Source organism: Scardinius erythrophthalmus, assembly GCF_964197995.2.
Source record: "Scardinius erythrophthalmus genome assembly, chromosome: 5".
NCBI classification, from domain to species: Eukaryota; Metazoa; Chordata; class Actinopteri; order Cypriniformes; family Leuciscidae; genus Scardinius; species Scardinius erythrophthalmus.
In genome coordinates, this window is record NC_138225.1 from 26,351,794 (window position 1) to 26,374,908 (window position 23,115).

At 36.9% G+C, this 23,115-nt stretch overlaps 2 protein-coding genes across 4 annotated transcripts in view; one reads left to right on the top strand and one right to left on the bottom strand.

Moving 5' to 3' along the window:
* The window catches only part of myo1ca (myosin Ic, paralog a), a 30,941-nt gene extending 18,717 nt beyond the window's left edge, over window positions 1-12,224 (top strand). For 2 of the 3 annotated variants that reach the window (XM_081365208.1, XM_081365206.1), the window contains exons 13-32: window positions 3,131-3,211; window positions 3,307-3,398; window positions 3,508-3,602; window positions 3,702-3,748; window positions 3,821-3,901; window positions 3,984-4,089; window positions 4,186-4,303; window positions 4,385-4,498; window positions 5,047-5,123; window positions 5,270-5,338; window positions 5,427-5,511; window positions 5,626-5,785; window positions 6,406-6,489; window positions 6,574-6,667; window positions 6,772-6,830; window positions 8,800-8,935; window positions 9,174-9,244; window positions 9,337-9,434; window positions 10,423-10,522; window positions 10,861-12,224. In XM_081365208.1, the coding sequence (XP_081221334.1) occupies window positions 3,131-3,211; window positions 3,307-3,398; window positions 3,508-3,602; window positions 3,702-3,748; window positions 3,821-3,901; window positions 3,984-4,089; window positions 4,186-4,303; window positions 4,385-4,498; window positions 5,047-5,123; window positions 5,270-5,338; window positions 5,427-5,511; window positions 5,626-5,785; window positions 6,406-6,489; window positions 6,574-6,667; window positions 6,772-6,830; window positions 8,800-8,935; window positions 9,174-9,244; window positions 9,337-9,434; window positions 10,423-10,522; window positions 10,861-10,881 (1,788 nt within the window). In that variant the 3' untranslated portion in view covers window positions 10,882-12,224. The remainder of the gene's footprint in view (window positions 1-3,130; window positions 3,212-3,306; window positions 3,399-3,507; window positions 3,603-3,701; window positions 3,749-3,820; window positions 3,902-3,983; window positions 4,090-4,185; window positions 4,304-4,384; window positions 4,499-5,046; window positions 5,124-5,269; window positions 5,339-5,426; window positions 5,512-5,625; window positions 5,786-6,405; window positions 6,490-6,573; window positions 6,668-6,771; window positions 6,831-8,799; window positions 8,936-9,173; window positions 9,245-9,336; window positions 9,435-10,422; window positions 10,523-10,860) is intronic. The other variant, XM_081365207.1, reaches the window with a different exon arrangement.
* On the bottom strand, window positions 11,571-13,999 carry LOC308690626 (uncharacterized protein). Its single transcript, XM_081365216.1, has 4 exons — window positions 13,841-13,999; window positions 13,596-13,697; window positions 13,310-13,513; window positions 11,571-12,768 (listed from the first exon to the last, which is right to left on the bottom strand). The coding sequence occupies exons 1-4, from the start codon at window positions 13,961-13,963 to the stop codon at window positions 12,355-12,357; spliced, it is 843 nt and encodes a 280-aa protein (XP_081221342.1). The 5' UTR covers window positions 13,964-13,999; the 3' UTR covers window positions 11,571-12,354.
* Window positions 14,000-23,115: the final 9,116 nt, after the last annotated feature.

Sequence of the window (23,115 nt, forward strand, 5' to 3'; positions counted from 1 at the left end):
CGGAAGTTTTGAAGAAAGACTTCAGGAATCTGATCGATACGGTACGCAGCACATCGCCTGACATAACGATCATTGTGTCAGGACCGCTTCCCACGTACCGACTAGGTCATGAAAAGTTTAGTAGATTATTCGCGCTAAATGAATGGTTAATGTCATGGTGCAATGAGCAGAAACTGCTCTTTGTAAATAATTGGAATCTGTTTTGGGAGCGTCCTAGGCTTTACCGTGCTGATGGCTTACACCCAAACAGATTCGGAGCGGATCTTCTGTCAGATAACATCTCCAAAATGTTAAATACCTTTTGACTAGTAACCAAAAGTCCAAATCATAGTCTCTGCTGCACCAATTTAACTGATATAAATAGTGTTGAACGTTGCATAGAAACTGTGTCTATTCCTCGTTTAGTGAGATCAAATAATAAATCTAATGCAGGATCTAGAAAAAATCGAATTGTTATTAAACCAGAAAATGTTGCTATTAGTAATCAAAAACAATTTCTAAAGCTAGGTCTTCTAAACATTAGATCACTCACACCTAAGGCAGTTATTGTAAATGAAATAGTCACAGATAATAGCTTCGATGTACTTTGCCTTACTGAAACCTGGCTTAAACCAAATGATTATTTCGGTCTAAATGAGTCTACTCCATCAGGATACTCCTATAAGCACGAGCCCCGTCTGATTGGTCGTGGCGGCGGTGTTGCAACAATCTATAGAGATATTCTCAATGTTACTCCGAAAACGGGCTATAAGTTTATTTCGTTTGAAGTACTTGTACTAAATGTTACGCTCTTAGATGTTCGAAAAACATCCCTATTATCTCTAGCCTTGGCTACCGTATATAGACCGCCTGGGCCTTACGCCGATTTCCTAAAAGAGTTTGCAGATTTTCTCTCAGACCTATTAGTTAATTTCGATAAAGCATTAATTGTTGGAGACGTTAATATCCACGTAGATAATTCAAATGATGTGCTAGGGGCTGCGTTTACAGATTTATTAAACTCCTTTGGGGTCAAGCAAAACGTTACCGGACCAACTCATCGTTTTAATCACTCTATTTAATTATATCACATGGAACCGATCCAACCGATATAGATATCATTCCACAAAGTGACGATGTCACTGACCATTACATGGTAACTTGCATATTACGTACTCCTGTAGTATATCATGCTGCGCCGCGTTATCGATTAGGCAGAACAATCCTCCGATATTTCATCACGGCCAGATGAAAACGCTAAATTATCCAAATTGACAGAGTGTGTTAAAGATATAAAAGATTGGATGACGCGCAATTTTCTTTTATTAAATCCAGACAAGACAGAGGTACTAATCATCGGTTTAAAAAAACCACCCACAAAACCTCTCACAGTACAACTTTAACATAGTAGGATGTCCTGTTACTTTATCCTCTACAGTAAAAGACCTGGGTGTTATATTAGACTGCAACCTGTCTTTTGAAAATCATATTTCATATGTTACAAGAACAGCCTTTTTCCACCTTAGAAACATTGCTAAGCTACGTAATATGCTATCTGTTTCTGATGCAGAAAAGTTAGTTCATGCATTCATGACATCGAGACTAGATTACTGTAATGCTTTATTAGCTGGTTGTCCTGCAACCTCAATAAACAAGCTACAGTTAGTCCAAAATGCCGCCGCAAGAGTTCTAACTAGATCAAGAAAATATGATCATATAACACCAATTTTATCATCACTACATTGGTTACCTATAAAGTTCCGTATTAATTACAAGGTATTGCTACTGACTTATAAAGCCCTAAACGGCTTAGCTCCAGTCTATTTAACCGATCTTCTATCGCCCTATAATCCATCGCGCTCTTTAAGGTCACTAAATTCGAGGCTTTTGGTCATACCTAGGATATCCAGATCCACCAAAGGAGGGAGAGCATTTTCACATTTAGCTCCAAAACTCTGGAATAGCCTTCCTGATACTGTTCGTTGCTCAGACTCGCTCTCCCAGTTTAAAACTAGATTAAAGACGCATCTCTTCAGCCTGGCATTCATATAATTCTTTTAATCTGACAGGTAAATCCGACCTCTAGTTCATAAACGCCAGAGGAGAACTGGCCCCCGACTGAGCCTGGGTTCTCCCAAGGTTTTTTTTTTCTCCATTAGGTCACCTGATGGGGTTTTTCGGTTCCTTGCCACTGTTGCCTTTGGCTTGCTCATTTGGGGATATTTAATTTAATTAATCAATCAACGATACTATTGATCAGCATTACCAAACGTGGACGTTCCACTAGAAACAAACATTAATGTATTGTTTTAATTTATTACTGTGAAGCTGCTTTGATACAACATATGTTGTGAAAAGCGCTATATAAATAAACTTGACTTGACTTATTATTATTATTATTATTATTATTATTATTATCAATACTGCAAAATGTCTAAGTAATTTCTCTAAATGAATAGAATGTTTTATTTCTGTAAATGTGAAACAAAATCATACACTACAGTTCAAATATTTGGTGTCAGTAAGAATTTTTTAATACTTTTCTTCAGCAAGGATAAATAAAATTGTTCAAAAGTGACATTTATAATGTTAGATTTTTTTTATTTATTTCAAATACATGATGTTTTTTTAAGCTTTGTATCAATCAAAGATTCATGACAAAGGACTCTCCTAAAATATTAAGCAGGACAGCATAAAGCAAAATGTATTAATATTAAGAAATGTTTTCTGTGCAGCAAATCAGCATATTAGAATGATTTCTGAAGGATCACTCAATGATGGTGAGATCAGATCTCTGTGTGGATCATACAGGCTGCTCTCAGACTCCTTGTGCATACAAAATCTCACTGGATTATTACAATTAATGGCAAAAGAAATGTCTGGAAATGTAAACTGATATTTCCTACTGACACACTACAGCAAAATATATAAATAACTGGCTTAAATTTTTTTTTGTGTGTGTAAAAATACTGAGACTTTTGCGCAGTACTGTATATTCAAGTTATTTTAAATTGTAATAATATTTCACAATATAGTTGCTTTTAGTACATTTTGATCAAATAAATGCAGCTTTTCTCAGCATAACAGACTGCTTTTACATTTCACTTTCATTATATTTGGGTAAAAATTACATTCCTTGTGTTCTGTCCAGTGGGAGCGAGTGGAATATTTCAACAATAAAATCATCTGTGACCTGGTGGAGGAGAAGCATAAAGGCATCATCGCCATTCTGGTCCGTCTATGCGTTTACCTTTGGAATATTCACTTTTTCTGTTCATCCAAGTTGGGCTGAAATGAACTAATTTGAATCTAATGTATTGTAATAAGGATGAGGAGTGCCTAAGGCGAGGAGATGCCAGTGACATCACCTTCCTGGAGAAGCTGGAGGACACACTGGGAGGCCATGCTCATTTTGTCACGTAGGACCACTAGCACGCTCTGTGTTTCCATTGTTGAAGCAGCATGAGTGATGTTTAAGATGTTTCTTGGTTGTTGTCTGGTATCTGATTGGTCCGTTTCATGTTCTAGTCATAAAATGGCCAATGGGAAGGTCCGCAAGGCAATTGGGTGGGAGGAATTTAGACTGGTTCATTATGCTGGAGAGGTCAACTACAATGTCAACGGTGAGGAGAAAACATCCATTCATCCATCTATTCATCCACAGTTAATTTTTCTGGTATCATGATTGTATCCCAATCCCCCCCCCCCCCTCCTTTTTTCAGGGTTTCTGGACAAAAATAATGACCTGCTATACAGACACCTGAAGGAGGTAAAGTGCATTTACAGTAGGTTGATGTTATGACTGAAAACGTGTATTTAAACCCACTGTATCTCATTGCAGGTGCTGTGTCAATCGGGAAATCATATTGTGAATCAGTGTTTCCATGCAGATGAGTTGATGGATCAGAGAAGACCAGAGTCGGTTAGATGAACACAAATGCAAACACACAGAGACACACACTGTGCATAAACTTGATAAGAAATTAAGCCTTGTCTCTGCTCAGGCTGCCACACAGTTCAAGCTCAGTTTGGCTAAACTGATGGAGATTCTGATGTCTAAGGAACCATCGTATGTCCGCTGTATAAAACCCAATGATTCCAAACAGCCTAGTAAGACCAATGATTATGCTTATATTTCCGTTTTGATATTATTGTCATTGTGTGTGCTGTTTTCCATCCTTCGTCTGCTATCCCCTGTTTCTTCAGGTAGGTTTGATGAGGTTTTGGTCAGGCATCAGGTGAAGTATTTGGGGTTGATGGAGAATCTGAGAGTAAGGAGAGCTGGATTTGCCTACAGACGAAACTATGAGGCATTCTTAGAGAGGTCAGTCTCTCAGAAACACTGATTTTCTTACAACCAAATGGCCACGTTCCTTTACTTTGTTTTGTACCGTTTCTTGAACAGGTATAAGTCTCTGTGTCCAGACACCTGGCCAAACTGGCATGGGAAACTCCCAGAGGGGGTCGACACTCTGGTCAAACACCTCAACTACAAACCTGAAGAATACAAACTGGGAAGGTGAGAGGCGAGAAAAGAACAGACATACACGCTACCGTTTGGGGTCAGTGAAAGAAGTCTCTTATTCACACCAAGGCCGAATTTGTTTGTTCAAAAACACTGTAATATTGGTAAATATTATTACAATTAAAAAGATAAATAATTTAAAATATATTTTAAAATGTAATTTATCCCTGGGATGACAAAGCTGAATTTTTAGCATCATTCCTCCAGTCTTCAGTGTCACATGACCCTTCAGAGATTAAAACTATTAATCAAAACATTGATTAATATTTTTGTGGATAGTGTGATGGATTTTTTTTTTCAGGATTTATTGATAGAATTTAGAACTTAGAAGAACAGCATTTATTTGAAATAGAAATCTTTTGTAATCAATTGAATGTATCTGGGGTTTTTTGTCCAGAAACCCTGAAAATATTGACAAAAAAAAAAAAAAATCTACAGAGGGGCTGGAGGTTTTCCTTTTCTGGCTCTGAGACAGCAGTGCAAGAGCTGGGGTGATTAATAATTGATATTCAAAAATTGATCTTAGTTTGCTTTCTGTTTAGGTCCAAAATCTTTATCCGCTTCCCAAGGACCCTGTTTGTGACTGAGGATGCACTTCAGGCTCAGAAACAAACCATCGGTAAGACTGCTCATAATGATGTTCCTTTACTGTAAGTGCCTATTTGTAAAGTTGTGATCAGTTGCTTTTTTTAAACCTCTTTTTTGATAAGTGTTATTATTTATATATTTTTTAAAAGTACAATAAAAAACGGCATTGTTTTTTAGCCGTCACTCTGCAGACATCTTGGCGGGGCTACAGGGAGCGAGCCAAGTACCACCGGATCCGACATGCAGGTAACCTTGACAAATAGACTTGGGCACAGACAGACAGGGATATCAAGGGAAGGCAACAGCCAATCTGTTTGTCTGTTTCATCTTGCAGTAATTGTTATCCAGTCATGGTGGAGAGGGGTCAAAGGCCGCAGGAAAGCCAGGCATCGTAGACAAGCAGCTGACACCATACGCAAGTATGAGAGTATTGTATTATGTGAATGAATGACTTGCATTGATTTTGTCACTGATTTTTTTTTTCTCGTTAATCCATCACAATGTTTTCTTGTTTGTCTTTCTGCGCTCCACAGGTTTGTCAAAGGCTTCATCCTGCGCAATGAGCCCCGTTGCCCTGAAAATGAGTACTTCCTGGATCATGTGCGATTCTCCTTCTTGATGAAAGTGAAACGGAATCTGCCAAAAAGTGTTCTTGACAAGAGCTGGCCAAGACCCCCGCCCTCACTAACTGAGGTATGATAAAGCTATGATAGGTATTATAATAATTGTAACCATTGAGCTTTGTTTGATCAGACCAACTGGAGAATAAAGAAATCTGTGTTTTGAGGATGTACACTCATGACTACACTACTGTTCAAAATTACGTTTAATTTTTTTTTAGGAAGGGCGTATTAAATAGATAAAAAGTGACTGTAAAGGCATTTATAATGTTATAAAAGTTTCCATTTCAAATAAATGCTGTTCTTTTCATCAACTTTCTAATCATCATTCATTTTGAAAAAATGTATGATGGCAGCACAACTGTACATCTCTTACCAACATTAATAATAATAGGAAATGTTGTTTGAGCAGAAAATCAGAATATTAGAATGATTTATGAAGGGTCATGTGACTTTGAAGACTGGAGTAATGACTGCTGAAAATCACAGAAATACATTACATTTTAAAATATATATAAAATAGAAAAGTTATTTTAAATTGTAGTAATATTTCACAATAGTTTTACGGCATTTTTTTATTGAATAAGTGCCGCCTTGGTGAGCATAAGGGATTTCTCTCAGAAACATAAAAAAATCTTTCAGACCCCAAACTTTTGAATGGTAGTGTATGTAAAACGTTGTTTTCCCCTGCAGACGTCTGAGCACCTGCACAGAATATGCATACGAAACCTGGTCAATGACTATTGCAGGAGAATCCAGCCAGAGTGGAAGAAGCAGGTACAGCATTCATGCAAGAGCAAATCTGCACACAAACACACACACACATGGATAAACATAACTCTCTTTTCTCGCTGTCTGCAGTTGGAACAGAAGGTTGTAGCCAGTGCGATCTTTAGTGGTCAGAAGGACTGCTACCCTCGAAGTGTTCCCAAACTCTTTGTAGCCACCAGGCTAGGTAATATTTACACATAAGAAAAAACATCTACAGTGTTTTTTCTGTATGCCAAAAAACACACAAACAAAATACAGACACTCAGTGACACATTTTTCTTACCACAGAGACTGAAGATATCAATCTCAAAGTGCTGCAAACTCTTGGGAATGAAAACAAGGTGAAGGTAAATGTGTGTTTATGCTTTTGTGTGGGGAAAAAATGTAGAATGTTTGTGTGTATTTCATATAAATGTATTATGCAGTGACTATTAAAACATAGCGAAGTATAGCGAAGTTCACCCACTGGGGAATTTTTTGATGCTTCTTTGTTTGGTAATTGGGTTCCATTGTAGTATTCATTAAAGTCCATGATGAATAGGTTGAGTTGAAGTTTGTATGTCCATTTCAAATGTTACAATATTTGAAATAAACTGATGAAAAATACAATATAAACTGCAAAGCAATTTTAAAGTTTAAGTTTTAAAGACTTTGTGCTCCTATTGAACACCTGTGGCTTTGTCCTGTTGTTTCCCCTGTAGAGGGCGCACACAGACTCCAGAAAACAAACATTAGATAATGGCTGCGTCCGAAATCGCATACTGAGTAGGTACTTAATTTCATCAAGTACTTAGCGAGCACTAAAAGAGTACGTACTATATAGCCTGAATACGCGTATTATGAATGCGATCCAGACATTCATCCGCCATGTTGACGTTATCCTGTGACCTACAACGTAATAACAAGCGCAACAACTTAAAAGGTATGAGCGACATGTGCACTAACACCTGATTGCATCAGTAACTTGACAACCCTACCTGGTACGGTTTTCCTCAGTGTTTGCAATGTCTGCACAAAGGATGAATGCATGAAGCATAGTAGAGCAAGCCTTTGGCATGCTGAAAACACGCTGGCGATCTATTTTCTTCAAGGCCTTAGAGGTAAGCCCTGCCTTCGTGCCTGAGGTTGTTGCATGCTGCGCTGTGCTTCACAATCTCGCTCTTCTCAATGGGGACATTGATGAGCTAGAGGATGAGGAAGACCATGATGATGGCCCCCCTGAACCCCACAACCTTGAAGCAAGAGTAGGGGGTCAATCTGGCTGCCGCTGTTTACTCCAAACATTCGTGTGCCTGCTCTCCATGAGCATGAATACCTGTAAAACATTTAAACAGGTTAAAACGTTACATTATATTTACAATTACATGCATTTTTTTGTTATAGCTTTATTACTTTTGTGGTGTAGTGGGCTAATCCACTGAATTTGTTCGATCTCCGCAGCTGCCACCACCAGTGTGTCCTTGAGCAAGGCACTTGACTCCAGGTTACTCCAGGGGGATTGTATTCAATGCGACGTGCAATGTATATTCGGACATTCTATTCATTCACCTACTGCTTTTTGCCTGTTATATAGTAGGGAAGTATGCGGTCTTAAACGCAGCCAATGTGAACAAAAATGTATAAATGGCTCCCACTGAACAGACTTACAACAAAATGATCAGTATTTTTTTAAAGCCACACTAGGTAGGAATTCCGTTTTGGTCAAACAACGACCGGACAGTTACACGAGTTCGATTGGGTAATAACAGAGACAATTTATATAAAAGGTCTTTGGTAGTAAACACAACGCGTTTCAAATCGTCGGACATCGAACATCGAGCTAGCCTCCGAGGATGTCTAAGTTACTAATCCATCAACAAGAACGCCAGGTGCTTTTTAGCTCACACCAACGAGTGAAAGCTTGTCCGAGTGATATACAATATAAGCAATATACTTACAAGTCCAACAGCATGTGAGGACGTGTTGGGGGAAGTGAGGTAGCCTATGCCGTAAAGCAGTCGAATTTTGTAGTTCTTTTTGTGCGCGGGGGTTACTACCCGAACCCTGAAGTTTAAAAGTACGATTAAAAACTATACAGACCCCGTCAGGCTATGGCAGACATGTCATTCAACCTATTGTAAGTCGATGTACCATCACAAGAGTCTTGGAAATATATTATGAAGGTTGAAAAGTTACCTAGTGCTGCTTTAAAAGGAGCCAGTCAATATAATAAAAATTAATATTGAAAATAAAATGAATCTAATACTTATGTTTTTTCTTGTTGTTGATATTGGAGGGGTTGAGGATCTTACCGTATATTCTCCTCTTCTTTTTCAGTATGGTATAGCGGTCACCAAGTACGATCGGCATGGTTTTCGTGCACGTGTGCGTCAGCTGCTGTTGACCGCTTCATCTGCTGTGCTGGTCCAGGAAGCAAAAATCAAACAACGTATCGAATACGGCACATTGCTGGGTAATGTTACTGTAATACAGCTCTCTCTATTGTTGCCTAACAATACTGTACGACAACCAGGCTTATTAAAGTTGCATACTCCTGTTTTTCACCGTATCTAATTCTTGGGTAATCATACTCTTCCCTAGTACTCAACCCATAATTTCTCATCAGTGTCAAACTACCAGCACACCATTAACCTCACACTGGGTAACACTTTGTAATTCTTTGTACAATATTACTTCATTTTATTTTGTAGGTATCTCTGTCAGTTCCCTCAGTGACGGATTCTTTGTTTTGCATATTCCCACCACTGACAGTAAGCAGAAGGTGAGAGAAGTCCTATCAAGCTCTGTGATTGTCTTGGTTGTGCAGTTGGAGCTCTGTTGTTTCACTTTGACTTTTGGCCTTCTGTCCTCTAGGGTGACTTGGTGCTGCAATGTGATCATGTGATTGAGACAGTCACCAAGCTGGCCATCATGGCAGACAAGATACACAATGTCAACATCAGCCAGGACAGGTGTGTGTGTGTGTGTGTGTGTGTGTGTGTGTGTGTGTGTGTGTGTATGTGTGTGTCCATCCATCCATCCGCCCGTCTGTCCGCACATTGGCAAGTCAGCACATTGGCAATCATAGATGAAATTTGTTGGTAGTGTCTATGTGCTCTAGGGAGGCAAGGGCACCATCCTACAGGGGCAAACAGCTTACTTCACTGTCAATGTGGAATTTACTTGATTTGTTAAAAGTTGCATTAATCTGTGGGTTTTCAATCCACAGCAAAAATATGATTCAACAAGCCTTGAGCTGATGATTTTTTTTTCAAATGAGCTATCGTTCAAATTTTTTTGTCTGTAAGGTTTCCTTTCAGCAAAATGACAGTTAAGAATGTATAATGTTACAAAACATTTTAAATAAATGCTGTTGTTTTGGATTTCTATTTGTCAAAGAATTCTGAAAAAATTATTGAATGGTTTTCACAAAAATATTAAGCAGATTTCAATATTGGTAATAATTATAATAACAATAAATGTTTCTTGAACAGCAAATCAGCATATTAGTATGATTTCTGAAGGATCATGTGACACTGAAGTCTAGACTTAGTTAATGATGCTGAAAATTCAGATTTACCATCACAAAGATCAAAGGTACAGTAGTTTTAGCTCCAATCTTGATCAAACTCGCCTGCCTATAACTTTCTAGGAACCCTGAAGACCTTGATTAGCTTGTTCAATTGTGTTTGATCAGGGTTGGAGCAAAACTCTGGTCCTCAAGATCCACTTTCCTGTAGAGTTGAGAAGCCCTGCACTACTATATCTTTGATAAAATAAATGCAACCTTGGTGAGCTTAAAAGACTTCTTTCAAAAACATGACAGACCTAAAACTTCTGAACAGTAGTGTATCAATTTTTTGTCTTTGTTTCGTCATTGTTGTTATTGTATTTAAGTTTAGTTTATAGCAAGTATATGCACATTTACACTTTTCCAACTGAGAATGCTTTACTCTCCAGTATCAGGTTTGCCATAGCAAAGGGAAAGGAGGGAGTTATAGACTTCACTAGTGGATCAGACCTGCGAGTGGTCAAGACCAAGAATGGACACCTGTCTGTGGTGAGACTCACACACACACACACACACACACACACACACACACACACACACACACACACACACACACACACACACACACACACACACACACACACACACACACACACACACACACTTATGATAAGGAAATACAAGGCTAAAGAATGAAATGGTTTTAGTTTGAAGGGTATAGAGACAACAGAGTTTAGAAGAGATTGCATTAAAAAAAAGAAAGAAAAAAAAAGAAAGATGATCGTATTTCAGGAGGAGAGTTCAGAGAGGTGAACATGAGATGTTTTATTTAGCAAAGTGTGATTTGCTTAACATGCTGTTTGCAATAACTGCTTTTTCTTTTCTAGACCACCCAACGAATCTCATGAACAGCCAATGACAGCTGACCAGCAGTGGGCAGATCATTTCACAGCAGTGCTTTAGCCAATCACTACACAGAGCCAGACTACACTTTTTAAAAAAAAATAATAATAATTTTAGTCTCACTCCAAAAGCACATATTAGCAAGTGTATATTAAACAGGATTTTTAATCACTTTTTTGAATGCTGAATTTAGATAACATTTAATTACGATTTTGTGGGTTAATTGATGACTTCATTTTATCATTTCTCTCATCTAATCAATCAAATGAATCTTTGCTATTTCAATTATGTTAGTAATTCAAGCTTTACTAAAAAGATATACTACAGATATGTATATAAGATATATATAATAGTATTTTTTGAGAATTCTCATTAACTACATAATCTTTTCAAATGTAATAAAATAACAGTCATTTACAAATAACACTACCACCTACCTATCAGCAGAGACAGTATATAACTCAATTATTGTTAAATCATTTGAAAAAAATATTTAATGCAATGGTTTATTGGTAACATGTTATCTTTAATTTGCTCTATTATCTTTCCTAACACTTCAGACAGATGCCAAAAAACCCCCGGCTTTTTCAGCCAGTGTCACAACAGTGTCATTAGGTTGCACCAAGTGTTCAGTATTACTTCACATACCATATGTTGTACGGAAAATAAATTGTCACATAAATAGACATGCATTAGAAGTGCTTCACAGTCATTTTATTCAGTACACATGATTGCACAAAACATGTTTCACTTTTGCACTTATTTATGAAAAATAAATATTGTATGAAAAAGATTTCACATAAATAAAATAAATAACTTAATAAATAAGACAAGGTGGAAAGTACAGGGGAATGACAAAGAAAAGCGGATGTAAAGTTAATCTCTTTCTGACCTTTGAGTTGCTGATTATCAGTGAAGGAGGGAAGTGGGGTGTTTGGGGAATTTTGATTTTCTAGATTGCTGACAATACTTTTTTGTTTCAGTCTAATATAAACAAAACATGTAGGCTACTGTTTGTTTAAAGTGCTTGTTTAAATGATGCTGGCATTGTGTTAATACAAATAACACAATCATTGTATAATCTAAAAATACTTGCTTGTCAAATGATACAATAATTGTATAATCTAAAAACACTTGCTTGTCAAATAATACTGCTTAGGCAATCTCATGATAACCAACACTATAGCTGCCTGTTCATGTACTTACTTCCCCTGACTCATCCCATACATGAAAATACTCATTAAATATAAAATACTGAATTTTGATTTAAAAAATAAATTTTCACACATTAATACAAGTATCTGTCTAGTCTTTTGTAAACAAACGGTAAATAATAAATTATTCTCATAAAAAAATTCTTTAGGAATATGAATGTTAGTGTATTCAATCATGCATTTCCTTGGTCGTGTTTTATAATTGAATTCCTTGTTTGTCCAATACTTGGTTTTTCTTTCTTTAAGGTTTTTCTTGATGTGTTTTCAGTATTTGGCTTGGAGCACAGTGTAATCTCGTGCCAATCTGCTCAAGTAGCGTTCTAGATCTCTCAGTATCACGTAGCCTCTCAGATGCTGATTCCAAAGTGACTTCCCAGCTGTTGTGGTCTGCTGGGTCGAGGTGAGCGTCGATGCCCGGGTGGGTTGCGGGAGGCTAACAGTGCTCTTCTCGGTCGCTGAGGTCAATCCTCTGTCGGCAGAGTTAGAGGTCTGAGGTGATTGTACGGTGAAGTGTGCGGAGCTCCGAGGGTTAACAGTGGGTCTTGGGCTCAGGAGCTTTCTGGTGCTGTCTGTGGAATGATGCATGCTGGGAAACGGACTGGACGATGATGAAGTGGAGTGTAGGGGAAGGAGAAGTGGCGATTTTGTGGATGCAGACACCTGTGAGATACTCTTCAACTGCAGAGAGAGAGAGAGAGAGAGAGAAACAAGAGTCAGCCTGTTGTTTTGTCCCAAAAGGCTGGATTTCTTTGGTAACACCATAATAACTCAGTCGTTTTGGCAAACAGTATAACCTTATAAATACTTAACAGATCATTAATGTTAGAATTTTTTTTTTCATATCTGACCCTGGATTTAGAATATTGCAATATTATGTAATATTCTAATGTAATATTATTATTTAGAAGTCTCAAAGTAACCTAGAATCAAGAATTGGACTGTATAAGCTCTACCAGTAAGAAAATGATCACACGGAGATCACAAGGCAGACTGGACAAATATGACTAAAACTGACATTATTGTTACTATTCTTAGATTTAATTCTATCACAAATATTTTCTATATACCCTATAAAAAATCCCCTTGGGATTTTCATAAATATTCTGGTAAGACCCCCTATGTTTTGCAACTTTAACGGGAGCATGATGAGTTAATCATCAGAGTTGTGAAATGATGTGGCTGGGACGGTGATGCGTATCTAACAAGTCTGCACTTGTACCTGTGAGTTGACTTGTCTCATTAGATCCCGCAGATCTATTTGCAGACGGACAAAACTTTGGCACAAGGTGGGCTGTGGCCTTCCTCGTTTGTCTCTTCTCGCTTTCGTCGCATCTCTTTCTCTCTCAAACTGCTGCCGTTGTCCTTCCAGGTGAGTCCAGAAAGTTTGGAGGTAGTGAGAGGCCAAACGCAAACGCTCAGTGTCCTGAACCAAACAAAACTGTTAAAACATATCCTCATGCAGTAAACCAACTTAAATACTACGCGCTAAAGATATGCGTGCACACCTGCATGTGTAGCCAGGTCTTATAACTGACAGTCACCGGGGGTAGTGTACTCAGCTTCAGGTCTCTGTGCTCAAAGAGCTCGCCACCAAACACCTGCTGTTTCTGTCAAGAAATCACATGGTGTGGAACTTTAGATACAAACTGAATAATCATAACAATAAAATAAAATAATAAAACAGTACAAATCGGAATGTTGGCGTTAGTTTGTTTTGGTTACTATAGAAGATATGCATTAGTTCTCTTACGTATCGGGACAGCAGTTGTTGGACGCTGGCGCGGACAGTGCGCGTGAGGCGCAGTGAATTGGAGAAGGACAGCGCTCCTCTGTGGCCGAGAGGCGAAGAAGTATTTGTAGACACCATACACATGAGGATGAGGATGCAAAAAAGAGTCTGGCATCGCCCAAACATCTGGGAGAATGGAGAGTGAAACTGTCAAATCATTCAAAGTTGTGATACCTCGTATATTAGATAGGCTTCAGTTATGTTTCATGAGACACAATACGGTTTTATCACAGTTTGGGCTAATTCGCCAGCTTCTTCTTCCCCGAGATCATATTTGCAAATCATATTTCACGTCAGAAAACCGCAGTAGTCTACTGTCCTGCATAACTAAGTGGATATTACGCCTGGAGTTAAGGTACTTTGAATGCATGCGCTTAAACAGACCTCACATACAAGCCTATTACATATCAATAAACACACAAAAATGTTTTCAGTGATGCTGTCAAACACGTTTACCAGTTGCCTACCCAATATTGATGATTAACCAGGATCGATAGTGATCAAATAAGTGATCGTCTTATTTAAATGACAAACATTTTAACATTAAATTGCTTATTATCATTTTAACAGTTAAAATAAATCGCCTGATGTTTAGTTGCTGGTAATTCGTTTTTGGTAAAAAAGTTAAAAAGATACCAGCTCTTACCTCCGTTTGAATATTTGACATATCAGACCTTGATTGTTCAGTCGTCGTCTGTGATTTGAGATGATAATGCACCAGAGATTTTATCTTTTATATTCTCTCTGTATGTCGTTTCGGTTTCGTTTTTTTTTTTTTTTTTTTTTTTGGGAATGCCACCAATGTTTGTTCTTCTTTTTCGGCCGTTCCAAGAAGTACAGTATAGTCTTGAAGATGGTACAGTGTTTTACTGTATATTGTAAGCCTTTAAAAGCTATATATATATATATATTATTATTATATATACTGTTTTTATAGGTTTTATAGGTCTTTAAGGGTTTGCAATTATCTGTATAAAAACAGTAGAAGTCTATGTTATATCCTTAAAGTATTGTCTTTGTGTGGGTGTGGGTGTGAGTGTGATATGTTAGTCACCCAAAGTCTGAAAGACAATTTGCTTGTTCAGATGATATCAGTTTTGTCATTTAGCATAACATAATCCAACCAAATCATAATCTAGATGTGAAATTTTACTTGGAGATGTTCTGCTGTCCCGTCAGGGTGATGGTGCTCAGATTGTGATTTCACCACTGTAACTCATTTCTTATTGGTTAAACTGATGGTGTTACATTGAAATGACAGGTAAATTGACTAAACAAAAATTAAACCAATATAGAGAAAAAATCTTTATGTACTAACAATTACATTCATTAGTTGATAGTGTTTTCACATTGAATTTATATTTTAAAAATACCTGCATCTGTAATTAATTTCTGTAATTACATCTATAATTGCACTGTTGACCATTGTCTTACCTCTTAACCCACAACCATACCACTAAACCTGTCCCTGACTTGAATCCCACCTCAGGAGCAGCAACAGTGATTTTTCAATACACACAATAAAGCCTACATTTAACAATTTAGTAAAGACCCTAAATTAGGATGTATAGATGCAATTGACAGAATATAAGTTAATAATATATACAAAATACATTTTCCAAGCATCAGTTTAAAGATGTTAAATATTAATTTATATATATTCAAAACAAATTTCACTGATACGCTCTCAAAATAGACTTGCACATCTCACATCAGGGAGTGATTTCAAACATGTTGCAGAAAATGGTTCAGCTGACGTGAAAATCAAAAACAAGCATGCATAAATGTGTGGGGTACATAAAATCATGTTTCATGGAAACTCACAAGGCAGTCCCTGTGGGGAAGACCCTCCCACGCTAGTCTCTGTCTCTTTCTGACGTTACTCAACTGCTGTTTTCTACATGAGAATGAAATTTATGTTTTGCCCCATGACCAGCTGGGCCTTACATTCACAAAAAGTACCTTCTTAAGGAGACCACAATATCTGTAAATTTGAAACATCTTTATTAAAAAAACATCATGGCACCCTTATATCGCCTGTACATATCTGCAGTATAGCACATCTTTTTTCTCCCCTTTTTTGTCTTTTATAATTATAGCACTTTTGAACTGATCAATCTGATTTTGTAATTTGTCTGCAATTAAAATGTTGTGCACATTTATAAACCTTATGTACTATCTATATGCTACAAAAATGAATGATTTCAGATTGCTGAAGAAACTTTTAGAAGAATTTTGTTCTCTTCAGGATTTTCTGCTGCTTATGGAAACGAGAAGAGGTTTATTCATAATGTAGATGTTTTTTGTTTATTTGTTTTTTACAGTTCTTCAAAACATGTTTGACCTGCATGCAAATCAGAAAACAGTAGGTAAACTGGCACAATTCAGTCTCACGCATCACAATTTGTTTTGAGGAACAACTGCATTTAACTATTAACATAAAAAAAACAGCAGTTTTAAAAGAAAATCCTCTGGGCTGTTCTTGTAAATTCCCTGTGTTTATTAAATTGACTTTCTTTCAGTCTGTCTAAGCTGGGATATCCTTATACTACAAAACATTTTTTTTCGTTCTCTCTCTTTTTTGAGGGAATATCCATTCTAACGACACACGGCGATTTCATTTTTTCATTTGCTGTGAAGACACAGTGTTAGACATGCATCATGGTGTCACTGGATGTTTAGGTAATCACATGACCATCGTTTAACAGAAGATGCCACACATTCTGACCACTGATGTTATGTAAGGTGACATATATAGATTACAGTGAGTAGAAATGCTGAGGTTTATTTGGTGATGCAAATCCGCAGTTGCACCACGTGAGCGTATCACTTCATGTTTTTCTCCATTAGCAGTAGTTTTGGGTTGAGCAACACTTCCTTTCTCCAGTGCTCTCGTTCTCTCTCTCTCTCTCTCTCTCTCTCTCTCTCTCTCTCACTCCGTCACTCTTCTCTCGCTGCAACGTGATCTCATGAGAATACGTGTGTATTTTTACACAAAAACGCAATTTATTTATGTATAAACAACTTTACCGACGTACAAATTTGTACGTATTCCTATTTAACTTATGCTCAAATCGTGGCATTAATGATTTGACTCTACTGCGTTCAATTGTCTTATCAATTACATTTTCAGTCGCATTTATTAATACAGTTTAACGTTACTCATATAACGTTAGGCTACTCCATAAATAATAACATTTCGCTCTGTTCATGCATTCTGCTGCAAACTCGTTTCGGAGGATTAGCCTACATGGTGTTAAACAAGAATACACTTTAAAACCTTAAAAATGTCTTCTTTAATCGTTTAACCATTTTGTAATATTTGGTTTATTTACCGTGAGACACAAAAGGCGTTTTCTCCTATAGACCCATAATACACTAAAACACAACACAAATTCACAAAAGACATACATTTTATTAGCTTGATGTAATCCAAATATTTAGAATCCATACGTTGTTTGCAAGACACAGATCCAAATTCAGCCCTTTATCCAGCGATCTTCATCGCCATTCTCAGCAGCGACCGTAAACGTCAAATCCCGCGCTCGTAGTGAATTCAAATTCAAAAATTGCGCCCGAAGCGTTACGACATGTTTTACGGCAGTGATATCAAACGCTCATTGGCTCTCGCATGCTTCGTCACAGATTGCGACATGCCGTGTTTAAGTTGGTGTGCTACATTTGAAATGGAGAAGCGCGGGCGCCTTCACAGAGCGAACAGCGAACCGAAACCGGATTAACATTTTCATGGATTAATAACTTAAATTCTGCTCTGTAACGTTACCTCATACAAAACTATTATATACTGCCAGAAAGGACTGCGACATATCGTCATGTGAACGACTTTTGGTAACGGTTTTGACATTTTCTCAATAAATAAATGATTGTGATTATACGTGTCTGTCTGTCTGTCTGTTGTTTTTCTTTATAATTGTAATTTAGCCTACGTAGTTTTAAGAAATTGTTAGGGGTAGGGGTAGGATTAGTGGCTCAAACTATCTTTTAACGCTATATTGTTAATAAAACTGCCATTTTCCTTACACATATCTGTCCATTACGTTTTATCCTTTTAATATAGTCAATAAAATGGGTATGTTTAGGTGTGGGAGTAGGGTTTAGGGATCTTACATTTATAATCTATAAAATTGTAAAAAGGAAATTACACATAACTTTATGATATGACATATTCGTAAATAGTTTACGTTTTTTAGCTGTAAAAACGTAATAATGTTACGTTTAAACGTTGCAGATACGTCCATATTATACGTTTCAGCATATCGAAACGTACAAAAAAAGTACGTTTTCTGTCTTTGAAAATTACGTATTAATACGTATTAACATTAGCCGCTTTCCGACCAAGTTACAGGAACTTAGTTCTAGGAACTGTCCAGTTATAAACAGTTCTAAGAATTACTCTCCCCCAAACTCGGTTTTGCTGTTTGCGTTCGCACTGGCCAAGTGGCCACTGGCCATAGGAACTCAGGGGTAAGGAAGTGACGCAAGCACGGTGACTTTTATTTTGACGGCGCGACGGACCTTTATTGTGGCGGCGCTGAGAACGCCAGAGCAAACAATGCTCGCATTCTCTGTTTATTAGTTAGCGATCTGTCTAACAGTACTGTTTAATATGTTATTAGGTAGAACTGTTATAGAAAGTAGACAGTATATGAAAAAAAAAAAAAGGTTATTAGCCTATGCCGTGTGGTTGATGTCGTGTTGCTAGCTGGGCAGATAAACATAATCATGTTTGGCTTGGTCCCCTCAAAGTTGCGTTGGATTTTCTCTTCAGCATAAAGGTTTAGAGACCCATCTATCACTGTTTTCCATGTTTGTATAGTTAGTTTCTGGAGTAAATATATAGACTATAATCTGTGTGTTTACATTCTAGCTGTTTTAAAAATGGCGGGTGCTGGTGTTCCGCGTGCGTTCGGTCATCAGCGTACACTAACGTTACGGGTAGTTCCTATAGTGCTGGTTTAGACCCTACTCTGAAGTAGGACCTAAATTAGTTCCTCCATGGAGTTCCTAGAACTAAAATCGTTCCTAGTTCCTGCGGTGCCAACACGCCGACATCCGGGTACTTTAGCCAAGAGTTCTAGGAACTGAAAAGGTTCCTCCGGTCGGAAAGCGGTTAATGAGACCAGGCTGCTCTGCCATTCTTCACTCTGTCACTCTTCATTCTGTCTCAGACAATTAACATCACTTGAAGAGAGTAAAGAGTGGAAAGTTCATACTTCTACAGCATTTATTATTCTCAGCTAATGTTATTCTCAACATTTACTACAACACTGTGGCCCGATTGGGGCTAATATTAAGCCAGGATTAGGCCTTAGTTCAATTAGGGCATTTAAGTAGCATTTCAAATAGTTTTCATAAATGTGCCTTAGAAAAAAACATTACTGGTGTGCATCTTGAAACAAAACAATGGCACTGACATTATTTAAGATATGTCAGTGCAAGTTGCTTTTCAGTTCAAACATGCAAGGCTTCAGCCTCGTCTGAGAAACTGGTATTAAAATCAAAAGTTGTATCTGTTAACATTGGTTAATGCACTGTAAACTAACATGATTAGAAATGTTTTAGTCACTAACTCACTAACAAAGATTAATAAATATAAAAAATATATTGCTTATTGTTCGTTCATGTTAACTAATGTTAACAAATGAGACCTTACTGTACAGTGTGACAAAAAAAGCTGCATGAACTTTGTGTAAAACCTGATGATCATGTAATTCAGCATGTTTATTAAATGATCATTGTTAGAAATTAACTTTTTATTTGATTAGTGGCCTAGAAATAGTGTAAAGTCAGAAATATTTCTGATTTGAATATTATTTATTAAATATTTATCACATCATTGCATTTCTTTGTTTGAAAATTTTTACGATTTTTAATTGTCCAAGTTTTCTAAATTTTGAGTGCCAGATTATGGTTCAAGACTTTTGAAACCCAGTGTGTATATAGCACTGGTACGTGCTATAAGGCTTAGTTTGGCCTTATGCCTCCTCTACGTAAGTGTAGCAGACACTGTCGTGTTTCTTTCTGGTAATCCCTTGAGTGATCCTCTGGAGGGGGCAAGAACAGAGAAGTAAAGGGCAGAAACCACAAGGGTGGAGGCGGAACAAAGCGGTGATGTACATTTTGTCATTTCTTGTTGCATAGTGGTGAGTCGTGGGAGGGGGTAATTCTCAACTCACAGACACCCACACAGTTTTCACAGGGGGTCACGATGTCTACGGGCACTTATGACTCAAATGACTGTTCATGCATGAATAGGTCATTCAGAACATACACATGTTATAATCACACATTTACTATTTTAAGTGGATTTAATGCGGGCGAAGCCATGCGTTTGCATAGCATGCTACAATATAAACAACATGAGACATAAACACACTTTTGATTTCAACTTCTCTCCTGATATGTTTCCGGTAGTTCTTCCTCATTTATTTTTTTCCAGTAGTGTCTCTACTTCTGTCTTGCTGTCATTCTCAGTCCTGACTCATCCAATACTGTATATTAGTTTTCCTTATGACACATCAGTTTTGTTACATTTCTCAGCTAAAACATGTGGTCTCACTTCTCTCTCTTTCTATTTCTCTCTCAATTTATTTATCCCCTTTTTTCTTACTCAACTTCTCTTTCCCTTATCCTCATTTCTTTGGATGTTTTTAACTTTTGCCAAGTTGGGTTGTCAGGACATTCGATCCAGTGCAGCAATGTTTACATGAGCAACCCAATCCTTAACCAAGTGACAGAATACCATTATGTTCTTGTTTTTTTGTCAAGTGGACTAAATGAGTTTAATGGCCATCAAATGAGATCAGTCAGTATCTGGTTCCGATGGTATCTTCTTCTGTCTGGTATCACAATGTCTGATATTCTCCTTGTCTCTGAAAGTGAACTAAAGACACTCAAAATTCAGGGATTACATTAGAAACGCAGTCAGACAAACTCTCTGATATCAAGTGTAGTTATTAATAATGCTAAACACTACTACGGATAATAATATTAGTAAACATTTATTGGTTGAGTGACAGTGCTGTCAAGCAAAAAATACGTAAAAATCATTGTTGGTTTAACTTAAAGTTAACAGGTTGCATTTAATTTCATTGAAATAAAAAAATTGAGTTAATACAATGAAGGAGATTGGTTTAATAAATAGAAACCCAATATATATAATGTTATCTGAACCACATGAATTATCTAAGTTGATTTGACAAAAGAAAATCAATTGCGATAACAAATCAGAGAGAGAGAGCAAATAACAATACTTGATCCGTTGTAATCTTTGATCTGATACTAGATTCCTAAAGGTGATCCCAGATCCCAAACTGCTAAACATGCCTTAGCTAAACTATGAGATGTTGTTCATAAGCACCTTCAGTCCCAGAGAAAAGTGTCCTGCTCAGTGCCTGCTAGCCTGACGAATGAGGCCGAAACCCCTTGAGTCTCCAGTCTGCACACATTTAGAAGTCGATCAGGGGAAAAGGGGCTGTTGCTTTCAAATGATCCACAAGATGGCAATGAGAACCTAAAGCTATCGCTGATATTATAATATTAGAAGACCTCATCTTATATGCTTTTGGGCTGATTCTCCATGGGCCAGCAGACCTCTTACATTCATTCACTTTACATAACAATATTAAGATGCATATATATTTGTACAATTAGGGTTGCAAAAAAGAGACACACTTTACAGTTAAAAAAGTTACAGGAAAAACATTCCTGAAAACATTTATTTCCAATTGTCGGGTTAAGTTGAAGTACCTCAGATGCATTCAAGGACAAATTGTGAGCAGTTATTCAAAATATAATAATTTTAAAACATGAATAAAGTTATATTATACACTTCTTTTGTCAAATCAACTTAGATAATTAATGTGGTTCAGATAACATAATATTTAGAGTTTCTGTTGATTAAACCAGATTAATTCATTGTATTAACTCAAAATTTTAAAGGCAACCAGGTAACTTACTATTTTAAGTTAAGCCAACAATATTTTTTTACAGTGTAATAATAAAATTTTGACATGTGGAAAATGTTCTGAGCATGGTGGTAAATCTCTCATTTAGCAGACAATGATTTAGTAACTGGAGAGAGATCACAAAGGCAATGTTTGCTCGATCAGTGGTGTAGAGATGAGGTTGCATTTCGAAATGAAGATTGCATTGTAATATAAATGAAGATTCAGCTTTGCCTTTAAAATGTGATTTTGATTTTCCTTCTGGTTTGATGTTCCCTTTTGCCTAGAAAACAAGACTGCATCAAGCAGGGAAAGCAAATAAACAAAATTTCACCAAGTATCCCGCATTGACTCCAGCAGAACGGAGCTCACAAAGGTGAACATCTGGGCTCACCACTCATAGATGGTCAATTCCTCTTTTTGTATTCATTACATATATTATGCTTTCATCTTAAATTCATAATGAAAACCTTCATTTGCTTTAAGGCTTTAGCATTTATGCAAGCCAGTTTAAATAACAACATGTTTTTTGTACATTATTTACAGTTACACAGGCAATGTTCGTACCAAACACCCACACAGGAATCGGAACTGTACTTAGTTTGACTCTTACAATCTGAGTAAGAAAAGAGCCTAATGTGTTTTTTTGAAAGATCAAGATTACACAACATGCATTAGCAAGCACACCAAGCATTTCTTTAAAACTGATTTGAGAACAATTTTCCACACCCGGATCTTTACCATCTAAAAGCAAATTTCAGATCCATTTCCTGACAATCCCTGCCATAAAACAGCAGTAGTGAAAGTGGCCTGCAAACAATTATAGGGGGATTTCTTGTGTCCTCTTTACAAGAAAACAGAATCAATTATATTAAAATCTCTTTTAAGTTTCTAGATATGCAGTTGAGTTTGTGCATGTCTCAGGTGTGAAGATTCAACAACAGCTGAATTTAACATTTGAGTCTTGTCTTTACCTTGTGTGACCACCAATTGTACAGAAATATGTATTGCATGGGTGAAAAATCAACTGACCAGAATGTTTCTGTTTCATTAATAAATAATTAACAAACATTATATTATTCTTAATGGATCATTAGTTAATATACTGTATATTCAAATAATGTGAGAATGTTAACTATGAAATTATGATTAACAGATCTTTATTTATGTAAATTAAAATGCTTACAAATGGCATTAAACTTCAGTTCATATATTACCTAATGCACTTTTTTACATTTACAAATGTACAAATGCAAAAGGTGTGGTAGC

Excerpts from the sequence above, each read along its gene's own strand:
- LOC308690626 (XM_081365216.1), bottom strand. The coding sequence starts at position 13,963 with ATGTGTATGGTGTCTACAAATACTTCTTCGCCTCTCGGCCACAGAGGA. Across the intron at positions 13,514-13,595 it reads AGACCTGGCTACACATGCAG|GACACTGAGCGTTTGCGTTT; the intron begins GTGTGCACGCAT and ends TGTTTGGTTCAG. Across the intron at positions 12,769-13,309 it reads TGAGACAAGTCAACTCACAG|TTGAAGAGTATCTCACAGGT; the intron begins GTACAAGTGCAG and ends CTCTCTCTGCAG.